General features: G+C 40.0%; 1 protein-coding gene and 1 non-coding gene across 2 annotated transcripts; one reads left to right on the plus strand and one right to left on the minus strand.

Moving 5' to 3' along the window:
* Nucleotides 1-46: 46 nt before the first annotated feature.
* Nucleotides 47-12,036, plus strand: LOC137611756 (homer protein homolog 3). Its single transcript, XM_068339841.1, has 10 exons — nt 47-544; nt 631-676; nt 3,653-3,809; nt 4,697-4,828; nt 4,921-5,025; nt 6,832-6,989; nt 8,352-8,508; nt 10,104-10,211; nt 10,311-10,391; nt 10,666-12,036. Exons 2-10 carry the CDS (start codon nt 654-656, stop codon nt 10,849-10,851), a joined length of 1,107 nt encoding a protein of 368 aa, XP_068195942.1. The 5' UTR covers nt 47-544; nt 631-653; the 3' UTR covers nt 10,852-12,036.
* Nucleotides 12,037-12,615: 579 nt separating this feature from the next.
* Nucleotides 12,616-12,689, minus strand: trnan-guu (transfer RNA asparagine (anticodon GUU)). The gene has a single exon. It is a non-coding gene; the product is annotated as a tRNA-Asn (tRNA).
* Nucleotides 12,690-13,241: the final 552 nt, after the last annotated feature.

Genomic DNA, 13,241 nt, shown 5'->3' on the forward strand with positions numbered 1-13,241 from the left:
GGATTAATGTTAGTCCTCGCTGGCCAGTAGAATTACTCCGATGCCGTTTTAGGTCACGGCTTGTCCTTCGGGATAGTATTCCACGCAGACTGGCGGTCAGCTCTAATCCACGCATGCCGGCTCGTTGGCTGCCGGCGGGTTGACACAGTTTCCCCGCTCACACGCAGCTGCCCGGCGCTCGGAGCCCGCGGACCCGGCAGGTGGTGCGCGACGGACGGCTGATTCTGGCTGCTGAGTGAGGGCAGCCGGCCGGAGGAGCCAAGCCCCGAACCACGACGAGGACGGGGGGTGAGGACGAGCGGCGGTACGGTCGGAAATGGACCGTCACGGAACCGCGTCTGCCACCGAGGTCAGAGGCTCCATCTCCCATGGGCTGTGACTCTGGTCCCCGCAGGCAGGGGGTGATCGTCGAATCCCGGGGGGTCGGGACGGGACGGTGCGGACTGAGCGGCTCCAGCTGATCTCGTGGTGCCTTCAAGGTGTCCTCGGAGAACAAAGAATCTGGTGGCCAAATTCCACTCACGGAGATTCACGTCGGTATGGAGTAAGTGTCCTTTCAGAGAATTAATGAGGGCTCAGATCAAGTGTTGTGCTCAATTTCTGAACACACTGCTTCAACTCTTTTTTTAGAGGAGAAACCTCAGTCAGCTAAGATGTTTCCCCTCCACAGAGAAAGGTAAGAGCAGCTTTCACATATTTACCTCCTTCATGACATTTCATTTCCTGTCCTTGTGACTTTTAAAGGCCAAACTACTCCACATTAATTATTGCCTAAAATCTTCCACGCAAGCCAGTTGAATATGGTTGAGTCATATAAGCTTTTTTAATTTCTTGTTTGACTTGGGACTAGGTGACATTCAGTTGTTATGATGGAAATGTTTTGACTTTATCACATTAAAACTTCTCAGGTGATGATATGAAATGTTAAGTTATCATAGCAAGTTAGTTTTCATATTGATATGATGAGACATTAACATGTGATAATAAAATAACTTGAAAATATCAAAAATAATAATAATAATTTAATGCCAGGTGTTCCCTTTGTTTATTCAGGCTCTAGTAGATTCTAGAGACAGATTTAGGTTAGATTAAAACTATCACCAAACATTTTTCCCTCTGACTGACCTCAGAGTTTTTAGATTATTTAATCATTATAATGGTTCTTTCGCACTTTAAGCAATTATTCCCCCAGATCATGCAAAAAGTGATTAGGTCTGATTTGTTCAACATAACTAGGAAATCAGGTTTGGTTCTGCTTTCCTTCAGACAAATCATTTTATGACAATTTCAAAGCATGTTTCCCTCATTAATTATAAATCTGTCTAACATTTAACATATGTGTGTAAAAGATTTAGATAGATCAGACTAGAGGACATTTGGTGAACCCAATAAAGCAGCTTGTGGATACTGTTGTAGGAATGTGCTCCATCCAATCACACCAAGCTGTTCTTGTGCTCAGAAGCCCCATTAAGCCCTATAGACCACATCTGCTGAGGATGAAGCTTGTGTAGATGATCATCCATGAGAAGTGAGTGTGCGCCTTTTCACTACCCATTTCACTGGGGCACATGGACTATTTTTCTGCCGTGCCGCAGTAAAGCCTGACATTTGAATTTTTAAACATATTTGCTTCATGAACCAACAAGCACTTCAATAATAACAACAATAATAACAAGATTTTTTAGATTCAGAATGCCAAAGCATTACTTCATGCTCAAGTCTGTGCACATCAGCTGGTATATTACCTCGAGCACCCAGTGATTCATAGATCCAGGGCTGAACAGGAATCAGAAATCCAGATCTAGAAATGACCTTTATTAAATACTGTATGACAGATGTGGAGGAACATCTGTCATACAGTATTCCATTAGGAATATTGAATTAAAATGTGAAAAAAAATCATAGACCCATTTCTTTATCGAGATTCACTCCAAAATTAATATGCACATGCTACTTTTGCACCCAGTTTTTTTAAAAAAAAATCTGTCAAGTATCGTACAGATATTTGACAAAAACAACCACAAAAAGCTGTATTTTACCATAACTAGAAGTAGCAAACAAATTTAAGAAAAAGCTTCAAGTAAACTGTCATGTCACCTCCCAGTTTGTCCTTAGATCAATATATTACTGGTTGCACCAGGAGGTCTCAGATAGGATTACTGTGGGATGAGAAGGAGAATTATAGCGTGGGGTTTTATCAAACCAGAGTAGGTCAGCTGTTGAAATACCACCATTCAATTCCGTGTTTTTACAGTGTGAGCCCAAACGGCCTAATGTTTGTTTTTAGTGTTTTTATCATTGTCAGTTGAGGTGAGAAAAGACAGCGAGACCATTACTGTATTTGTGTCACTAATGGGGTCAGATATAAATGTATAATGACTGTCCAGAATACAGTTCTATTGGGAGTAGCTGCGGCAATTCACAGAGATGCATAGGAGTGTCCTGGTTTATACCGCCGAGACCTCCATTTGGCAATGGTTTTATCAGAGGGAACCATCTTGTCACGTCTCTATCACTGAGTGAAATCAATATAAGCATGGTCTGCATCACAAATCATCTCCAGTGGGTTTAGAATCTGTCATTTGGAATCCTGATAAAACCACAAGTCCAGGTTTCAATCTCCCTCATCGTGGCATTCCCAAATGAATCTTACCAACTGAAAGTTTTAACCCGTTTTGTTTTACATGTTTTGTTTCAGTCCAATGTTGGCACACTTTTTGTTTAAGTTGATTGAACTTTGTTTAGTTATATTTTTAAAAAGGTGCATGATATAAATACGGTTGAGGTGTAACGGTTAAGACATTTTTCATTTTGAATAAATCCTTTCAGAAATGAGAGGCTCCTGATGAACGCTTCTGTACATGATGATGAGACGTATTTTTGTTTCTTTTCACTGGGATGAATCTCCCACCACATCGCAACTGATCTTTGACCTTTTCAATGCTTTGATCTGCAGCTGGTTTTTTGTACCCATGCTGGAATGGGGGTGTTGGGTTTGGTCCACTTGCATTCCTAGTGGAATATTTGTCATTTTGACGTAAATTTGGTTGAGACATTCATGTCCTCAGAGAATGAATCCTAGCAGATGTTTTATTTTCTATCAAAGCACAGGAAAACATGACTGCACTCAAGCTTTAGAGAGAGACAGATCTGCTGTTCATACCCCACAACAGGCCTCTGTTGCTTTATTTACTTGTATCCGGGATACTTCTCTGGAAATACTGGCAGGAGCAGAGCAGAGGGTGTCGGATGAATGATTCGGAACAAGGTTCAGAGCTTCTTTTTTTTTTTCGGTTTACATCATCATGTCACAGCCCTGTATGGGTGGTGAACGCTGCTGGGAAAAGAAATGGGAGGAAACGAAATGGTGATTCCAACACCAGAGACGGATGGAGATGTGCTTTTATGGAAATATGCAATTGGAGTCATAATAATGGGGTTTTAACAGAAGATAATTTTATATTTTTGGAACCTCAAACTATGACCAACGACAGATTTTACTCTGTGCCGCAAGTTCTGTCTTGATTTTTACATCCAAAATATACAGAACATCCTCCTCTTAATTCATCTTTCAGGTGATTATAAACCATTGTACGTAGAAAGGGTTCCACAGATGCTCATCCTGTCCTGATCTCTCTCCTTCCTCCTCCAGAGAGCAGCCGATCTTCAGCTCCCGCGCTCATGTATTCCAGATCGATCCCACCACCAAGAGGAACTGGATCCCCGCCAGCAAACATGCTGTCACTGTGTCTTTCTTCTATGACGCCAATCGTAACGTCTACCGCATCATCAGCGTGGGCGGGACCAAGGTGAGGTGGGGAAGGCAATAGAGTTACGATTGAAAGAATGGAGGAAAGAAGTAATAATGTAAACAAGATGGAAAAGTTTTTTCCTTATCACCAACTGTAGTATAACATGTGTAAGAAAACAAAACCACAATCAGGTTTCCACAACTCAGCTGCCAGAGCGTCCTTCTTGTACACTTGTAGGTTTAGATTATGAAAAGGGAGGCCACTGCATCACTGAGGAGGGGGCGAGCGGGGGGTTGTTGGGTCCTTCTTATCTCCTCTGAGTACCTCTGGTCTGACCCACATTTCTGCCTCCCAGAAGGCTGTGCGGGGTGACATTTGGTCGGCCAGCAGCCCAGTCCTACTCGGACTGGTGTCTGGCAGCAGAATTATCTCTGCTGTTGCTGCCAACGTCCAGCGGGTTACGTCAAACACATCCACAGAGATGTGAAAGACTCTCTAAGCTATCGTCAGCCGGGAACACTAGGACTGTAAACCTGGTCATTGTAGCAACAATAGGGATGATATAAAAAGGTTATTTATAGATAGTTTGATATCACATACCATATATTGTTTACACTAAAGAACTGTGTTTAATAAAGTTGAATCACAGCATTACACCAATCAGCAGTAAAACCGTGTGTTTGACATTAGGTCACTGTTTCAATAATTGATGCTGAGCCTCACAATCAGTCGACTCCGGACCAGACCGGTTCTCCTGCACATGTTACTTAAGTGGAACAAGCCTGGTTTGTTTAAACTTGCCTTATGGTGTTTGCTCTGTTTGTCTTTGATTTGTCTGCTGCTCTGAATAAACCTTGAACAGGAAATGTTTTCAGATCTGCTGCTAAACTCTTTATTAATGAGTATAATCCCATCTGAAACAACTTGTATTGCTGCATTTGTAGGCCATCATCAATTGCACCGTGACACCCAGCATGACATTCACCAAGACGTCCCAGAAGTTTGGACAGTGGGCGGACAGCCGAGCCAACACGGTGTACGGTCTCGGTTTTGCTACGGAGCAACAACTCCATCAGGCAAATGAAACAGATCTTAAAGCTCTGGTTTCTGTTAACGTATTACTACTGCGTCACATACTCAATACTAAATCACTGCTCTCTTTTAAAAGTTCTATGAAAAGTTTAAGGAGGTTAAAGATGCAGCTCGTTTGGCACGAGAGAAGTCACAAGATAAAGAACTGGCCAACACAGCGCTCACCATTGCTGCTCCTCAGGTGAGCTACCCCGGAATGAAAAACCACTGACAGACTGGTTTCCCCTCCACTGGTCATTAACCAGATCATACTTGTTCAATTTATAACTTAATAGACCCTAAACGTCTGATCAAATAACTCAACAGGAGCTCTAAATGGCAAAAGTCACCACTTAAATGTTTTTCTCTCAGACCATGTCAAAATTCTTTTCTAAAGTTTCGAAAAAGCATGCTTATTAATCCCTAAATTATGATGGATCATCAGTTGAAGCCATATGCCCTTCAAACTAAAAAATAAACCTTCAAAATCACATTTTTCATACATATGTGATACATCAGCAATAATTATCTTAAATATTAAATATACTCTGGAGACAAATTTCACCCTGTCTCATTTTTTTGGATTTGAGAAAATATACAAATACCAAATTATCTAAAAAGGGCACTTGTCCACAATAAGAAAATACGTGAATAATAAAATTTCATTAAAATAAATGGAACTTTTTTTTGAGCAATGCACCAGAACAAGACCTTTGGTTCATGTCACTCTCATCTGAGGTTAACATCTTAATGTCTTCAATGTGAAAAAAGTCAAATAAGAAAAGACACACCTTCTGGTTAGGGCTCATGTGTTTGCAAAGTTTCAATTTAAAAAGGAAGAAAATACTGCTCTTATTAGAAATGGTTATTCTACATTCCCAATCTATCAAAGTATATGTCTTCAATACATTGGAGGAGGGTTTTGAGTCTACTCTTAAATAAGCTGAGGGTGAAAAGATGAAAAGAAATGATGAAGGCATATGTAGAGCAAACTTCCACAGATATCAGACAAGACATTCAAAACTAGTGATGACATGATAATTAGATATATTATACCTAGAGAGACGCTGAGAGCTACGGACGAGGTTGGACAAATGCACCTCTGTTACTCTGCAGCTCTCTACGCAGCGCTGCTGTGATCAGAACAAATGAGGGATGGGGCAGAAAAGAAAGTGAAAACATGAGCTGGGTCACTCGTCTCAGAGGGAAGACAAAGTGAGGCAAACTAGGCCGATGGTAAAATTATTCTGTGCCACTCAGCAATGCAGCTCATCCTCGTTTTCTGTCCAGAAGCCTCTGACATCAGCAGCGTAACGGTGAAAATGTAGTCAGCACAGGGCCTCCTCTGATCAATAGAGAATAATTACCCATCAGTCACATCTGCTTGGTTGTGAAGAACATGTCCTGTTCTTTCTGATGTTACGGCTGAGCCGATTCCATCTGATGCGTACCTCACTTCAGGAATTTATTGATTAATGACTCATTGGAGAATTCAAAGCACCAAGGAATAACATCAATTTATTGTGTCTGATTTATTTGGAGGTGGAGAGCTTTGCTGCATGACTAATGACATGGATGTGCTTGCTGTGCTTGTAATGTTTGAGAATTGGTATTTATGTACTGGGAGGTGTGATGACATGTGTTAATGTTTTGTTTTGTCTTTGTCTATTTTACCCACCTGATGGATTTCCTCTAGTTCTCTCAGGTGAGTCTCTGCTTTTGACACCTTGCAAGACAGAATATGTTTCCATTTGTTTAAATCAAGAAAGAATATGTGCAAATACTAATGAAGTCCAAATCTCAAAATCACAAAAAAAAATGACAATATAATATATTTGCAATAATTTCAAGAGACTTAAATAATTGCAATTAGTTTCAAAATTATATTTTCTTTTCAGTTTAAAATTTCAAAATATATTGAAATGTAATATGTGACTTGTAACTATAGATGTCAGATTTGATATCAGAATAATTGTGCTGTTGGGATTATTGTGTGTTACTGTTCGAGTGCATTTACTCATGTGTTTCTCAGGACCTCTCGGATGAACTCCAGTCTCCACCGGTGATGTGTGTGAACGGCCCAGAGGATAAACTGTTCCGCAGCCAGAGCGCCGACATCACCCTATCCTCTGAAAAGGAGCGCATTAAAAAGATGCTCTCTGAAGGGTACTGAATAACACACAATAAGCATCCATGGACAGAACAGAAGCTGAAGAGACCATAGACAATTTTCTTCTTGTTCATTGAAGTACTGAGATCAGAAAATCGTTTGCTTTTTCATTGACTTAATAAGATAAAGTGTAATAGCACATCCACTACAGTAGGTAGCAGTGGCGCTTTCACGTTTACATGTAATGTGCCATTAACTATAATTAATAGAGAGTCTTCAGGGAGTATTTAGTCCTCTGCTACAGTGTAGAGCAGGGGTGGGCAATTCATTTTTACACCTGAATTGTGTCACACCGATAACTTGAACTTAATTCTGCTCAACTTTCTTCCATTGCAAAATGCACTAAATTAAATATAATTTGAAAAGTTCTTGAAGACATTTCGTCTCTTAGATGAGAGATGAAACATCTTCAAGAACTTTCTTAACATCCAGTGGATTGACCTAAACAGCTTTGGATAACCATGACCTGGATAACTGAGAACCTAAACAGGCATATTTTGAAAAGCTGATACTATTATTAATCAGAAGACTAAGACACTCAATATTTATATTAGGCTATTTGAAATTATAGTGTTTAATTTATGTAATTTGTGTGTACTGTACGTAATTTATGATTGACCTCAGGTGGGACGTAGAGGTATGTACAAAGGGCCAGATGTGGCCCACGGGCCTATTTAAATTTAAAAAAATATTTTAGTAATTTTATTAGTTTACCAAATGACTCTGGATTTGGTGAAAAAAAGGGCAATTCTAATATCAACTGGGCGTCATGAGGTTCTGATTTTATCTTTGATACTGTGGTTTACACTCAGGTAATTCCTAACCTTCAACTCCCACCTTCCTCGCCATGCCCACGGAGTACTTCCGCAGTTTTCATTTTTCGTTTTAATCATACTTTGGTGTCATTCCATCTGCTAAGCCTGTCAAAGAACTGAAGAGGTTGTTGTTGAGGTGTTGACTCATACATGAAATCAACTAAGGCCTCCAAACACCTTGTTGAGTGCTTTGAGCCACCCACAAGGCTTTTGTGAACCTGCAGTGAAATTATTGTGACACAAAGCTGCTGAATGGCTGCCATAGTGATCTGTTAGGAATGAAAAGCTCTAGAGACACAGGAACTATGGTGAGTCAGAGAGGATGAATTGAGTGTTCACATAATAGGAGATGCTGCTATATAATCATATCATGATCGTATGTGATCATATATATATATATATATATATATATATATATATATATATATATATATATATATATATATATATATATATTTATTTTTATTATTATTATTGTTATTTATTTTATTTTATTTTTCTAGTGTGAAATCATGGATTCATACTTTGGCTTGTATTTCTCAGGTCAGTTTGCGACATGAACCTGGAGGCTGAACTCTTCACGCTGCAGGACAGCAACTCCAAATTGGTGGCAGCTTTGCATGAGGCTAATGCTAACGTGGAGCAGTGGAAGAAACAGCTGGCAGCTTATCAAGAGGAGACGGAGAGACTCAGAGACCAGGTGAGCCTCCACAGTATACCATCTTCACACTTTCAACCTGCAGGGCAGGGCTGATGGTCAAGGTCACACCTAACCATCAGAGCTGTAGTTGAGAAGCTCTACGACAATCTGATTATTAGTGAGCCAAACACAAACACACTTCAGCAGCATCCAGGGTGTTCTCCAGGCTGAATTTGCTCACCATGTCTACAGTGAATGTCGCATTTCACCACCTGGGATTTTGGTGTAAATGCATCGAGTCAGGTGTTTCACGCTTGGATCACCTCTCAGGTTGCAGTGGATGCAGGTCCCTCTGCCCCCCCCCCCCCCTGCTCATTAATTAAAATGTATTTCCATCTTTGCTGGGAGCGCATTCCTTTGGGAACCATCTCGCCCGAGGCTCACGATTCTACACCTCTCAATTATTCATGCTTTAATACCTCAATCTTGTTTTATTATGAGCTGTGTTTACAATATTGATCACCTTGTTTAAATTCTCCTCCTCTTGTTTGCTGTTTGGAAACAGTCTGACCTGTTTGGTCCACAGAAAGAAATTCATTTACACCGATTCCCTCTATCTCAGGAAGGGGACCAGGTGGCTGAAAATGGTTCACGTCTCTGGGGTAGTGTGAGAGGAAGAGGGGTTTGTAGGACAGCAATATCCTACTTTCAATGCCCCAGTTAGGAAAAAAATGAAAAATCACCAGAGGGAGCTGGCATCCTCTATTTCTTCACTTTTTTTTTTCTTCCCGATGGTCCTCCTCTTCTCAACCACACAGAATTTAAAGTCATCCAAACTGTCACCGACAGATGTGAGGACAGTTCCAGATGTGCTCTGCTCTTTCCTCTGATTCAGCCTCAGGTGACAGAGCAGCAGGTTTAGTTCCTCTTTCCCTGAAGGCAAACTAGACATGTACACAAAAGAGCAATAAAAATAAAATGAGGAAAAACTGAGAAACGTAGTGAGATGAAAAGGGGATGAAAATGAGATGATAAGCCTGACCTTAAGAAAACTAGGTCAAGGTCAAATTTCAACTTTTGTACTCATTTTTGGTAAGCAGTCATGTGATACCGTGCGTGCATTCTATTGGCTGACGGCATCCAGAAGTGTGCTACTTTCTGTGAATGTCGGACCTCCGTGAGACACAAAAGTGCTTTAAACAGCCGATGAGAGTGTGGGAAAAGGTAATAGAGACAGAAGGGGGTTTAATATCAGTATGGGGAGGGCACATAAACGTTTAAATTACCGTAAATAATATGATAAATAGTTTGTGGCTCTATTGCGGAATTCGTTAATCGCGAGTTGTTCCTGGAACACATTAACCGCAAGGAACGACGACGCGCTGTATACCTTTAAGGTACATATCTCTGAAACCTGATGAGATATAATCACAAAACAAAAAGGAACATTTTTAGGAAGCCAGAGGCACAAAAATGTGTAGGTCAGGGTAAAATGGTGAATTCAGAGGTGTCATGGGATGTTGCAGTCTCTGACTGCCTTGTTAAAATTGCTGGTGTGTGTGTGTGTGTGTGTGTGTGTGTGTGTGTGTGTGTGTGTGTGTGTGTGTGTGTGTGTGTGTGTGTGTGTGTGTGTGTGTGTGTGTGTATTTTATAAGGTGGCTGAATTGGAGGCCCACGGGGGCCAAGGTCCCAGTGACTTGCTGAAGGACGAACTGTCCAAGTCCCTGGAGGAGCTGGAGGCTCTACTGAAGGCCAAAGATGAGGTGGGTCCTTAGTTTCCTTAATGCAACAATATTCATCACGGTTACTGGTGAAATATTCAACTACCCAGAACTCAAAGTGTATCTCTTGTCCCTTTCCAGGAGATCCACATTTTGCAAGGCAACAAAGCAGAGTACCATGAGATAGAACGTGAAAGGGATGAGGCCATCCACAGATTAAGGGTAGGAGTGAGATAATTAATGTTATGAGATAATAATAATAATATAATTAAATGTATTTATGCATTTATGCTACCCTGGGTTCAATAAGCCCACCTCAACTTTAGGCCTTCCCAAGCCCAGATGAATGCAGAAGTTTGTGGAAGGAAGGGCATCTAGCATAAAAAACTTTTACAAACAAATTTGAGCCTTCATCTAAGAGGGGAAATGGATGACATGCTGTGGACAAAGCGAAAGTAGGTTTTATTAATCTTTTTTAATCTCTTCTTGTCTGTAGGAGACCGAGATGCATAATTCAGAGTTGGAGCGGCGCATCCACAACTCAGAGCAGAATTTGAATAACTCTCTGGAGGAACGGGATCGTATGGACTCTGAAATTCAGAAGGCCATTGAATTTCTGGACATCAAGATCTTTGATCTTAATGACCTCCGTCAGAGCCTGGTTAAACTCATCAACAAATAAAAGTTCAAGAAACAGGAAGAGTGATTTACAGATGAACAGGTTAATGGCCAGTGCAGCAGGGGAGTAAACGCAGGTGGAGCTCGTCCCAGGTTCTTTTTCAAGCATAGGAACCACTTCGACTGCAGCGGGGGCTTCTCCGCTGAGCTGCAGCAAAGGACTGTATGCATTGGCCTAAGCAGCAGCAGCAACAGCAGAAACATGGCTTTGCTTGTCCAATCTTAACACTTCATGTCGCTTTCAGGGTAAAAGTCATTACAATAAAGTAAGTGCTTTACAGTGGTGCTTGTAGTTTCTCATTAGTTTGACTTTTGTACAAAAAAATAGTGATACAGTGTTATAAATGAGAGGCCTTGCTTGTTGCTTTCTTTAACTATCAGGTGTTATTTTAACATTTTACCAACAACTAAGTTCATGCAAATAGAAGGAGTTTTCACTGAGAAGTGAACACAATTAAAAATGGTACAAGATATAAATGATATATAAGAGATCTGCATTCAACCTCCATTATTACTGTCAAAGTTTGGTTTGCACAGAGGTAAACCTGTGTATGGTAGAAATCACATGCATGATCTATCATCTGCCATGGATGGAGTACATCCATGAATAAGCAATGCATATATTCAAAGTCAGTAAAATAGCATGTAAATTGTTTTAGGCATGTGGGTAAAGCATAGACACACACTTTGACTTTAAATATTATATTTAAATATTGACACCAAAGATCAAACGTTAAAAGCAGGATTATTGATACGGTCTTCAGCAGCTTGCCTTTCATCACATCATACTGTATACGTCTGTTTAAAAAAAACAACTTTGAATTTAAGATCAAAAGTAGATTTTAATAGGTAAGATTCATGCACTACTTACAGTCGGGGTAGTCATCAATAATGCTACAGATATTGATATGAGACAATTTAGGTTATCAGACATTTGCGATGACTCAGTCGGATCAGTCATTTCATATAAAATGCAGTAAATAGCTGATTTAGGCTTAAAGGGAATCTAACAGACCTTTTCCGCCTTCTGTGTTTCAGCAGATTATCTTGAACTGTGTGTAATATGTTTGTATTTTTGTTTTAAAGCCTTATTGTTCTATTTAATTGTGGCCGTTGAGAACCAGGTAATCTCTATGTCTCAAACTTTGTTTTCATTACAGTCTGGAAATAAAAGCAAAGAATACAGTCATTCAGTCATCCTATTGTGTCTTTATTGTATTGTTTTTCCTCTGCGCTTTATTGTGTTGTTTTCTCTGTTCATTTATTGACTCAAACCACACAGTTTGAGTCAATAAATTAACTTGAAATATATTTACCTTACTATAAAGGAACATTCACAATTGACTTAAGTCCCAACATACAAAATAAAATGTTAACTGAGATGAGAGAGATGGGAATGTGATGATGTGAAGCAAAGCCTGAATGCCTGGCATTACTCATTAAATAAGGACATGACCAGCATGATTATTTATGCTGAATGTTGAAATGTGAATATGATGTTGCTGTAAAAGAAAACAATAAATACTAGGTGTTAATAATTGACTGAAAAATCCGGTGTCAAATTTGATCATTTTTAACACATTTTCATTTGATTTTCAACTAGATTGTTAACTTTCCTCTATGGTTTTAAACAAACATGCATCTTCCCTGAATTTTGGTATACAGTCACTGTGGTTACAGTCTGATATGTGGAGTGCATTTCTTTTTTTTTACAGATGCTGTCGAAATAAAGACACCGTGACGCATAAACGCTGATAAAGAAAATACCCGTCCCTGGGTGGGCTTGAACCACCAACCTTTCGGTTAACAGCCGAACGCGCTAACCGATTGCGCCACAGAGACGAACTTAAATTACGCTCCAATTTATTTCATTATGAAATGTAGACAGACATCAGCTCAGGACGCGGTTTAGAACGTCACTTTAGAAATGGATTATAAACTGAAATCACCCCATCCTGCTTTTTGTTTTGTTGTGTAGAAACATATAAAAGAAATGACACTTCGTTGTGATTTATTGGTTGTCTTTTGGCTACGGGACCCGACGTGTCCACACTCAATGGCAAGGCACTGGGGTCAATGATCACATTCATGAATCTAACTGATTGCGTGTTTGATTAGAAAAGGGGCGGTAGGGATACTTGTTTGTATAGTAACCTACACTCTCGCCATTTCTCATTTAAACCTCAATCAGATTTGTCATAAAATTTAATGACGACTCAATCCATTTTGAATGTGGATTTACATGGTTAATACTTCATACATCTTTTTAAAAAATAAATAACGACCATTGATAACAAGAGCAATTTATACTTATTTATATTGCGGTCCTCCAGAAAAAAAATCTTTTCACGTCATTCTTGTCCGAGCCACGTGGGGGCGCTGTGGTGTGCATAA

The sequence above is a fragment of the Antennarius striatus genome, chromosome 18 (assembly GCF_040054535.1).
Source record: "Antennarius striatus isolate MH-2024 chromosome 18, ASM4005453v1, whole genome shotgun sequence".
Classification (NCBI taxonomy): Eukaryota; Metazoa; Chordata; class Actinopteri; order Lophiiformes; family Antennariidae; genus Antennarius; species Antennarius striatus.

What these genes read in the sequence shown, in the direction of transcription:
- LOC137611756 (XM_068339841.1), top strand. Translation starts at nt 654, where the DNA reads ATGTTTCCCCTCCACAGAGAAAG. An exon ending in CGGAGAGACTCAGAGACCAG is followed by an intron (nt 8,509 to 10,103) that starts GTGAGCCTCCAC and finishes GTATTTTATAAG; the next exon opens with GTGGCTGAATTGGAGGCCCA. An exon ending in AGGCCATCCACAGATTAAGG is followed by an intron (nt 10,392 to 10,665) that starts GTAGGAGTGAGA and finishes TCTTGTCTGTAG; the next exon opens with GAGACCGAGATGCATAATTC.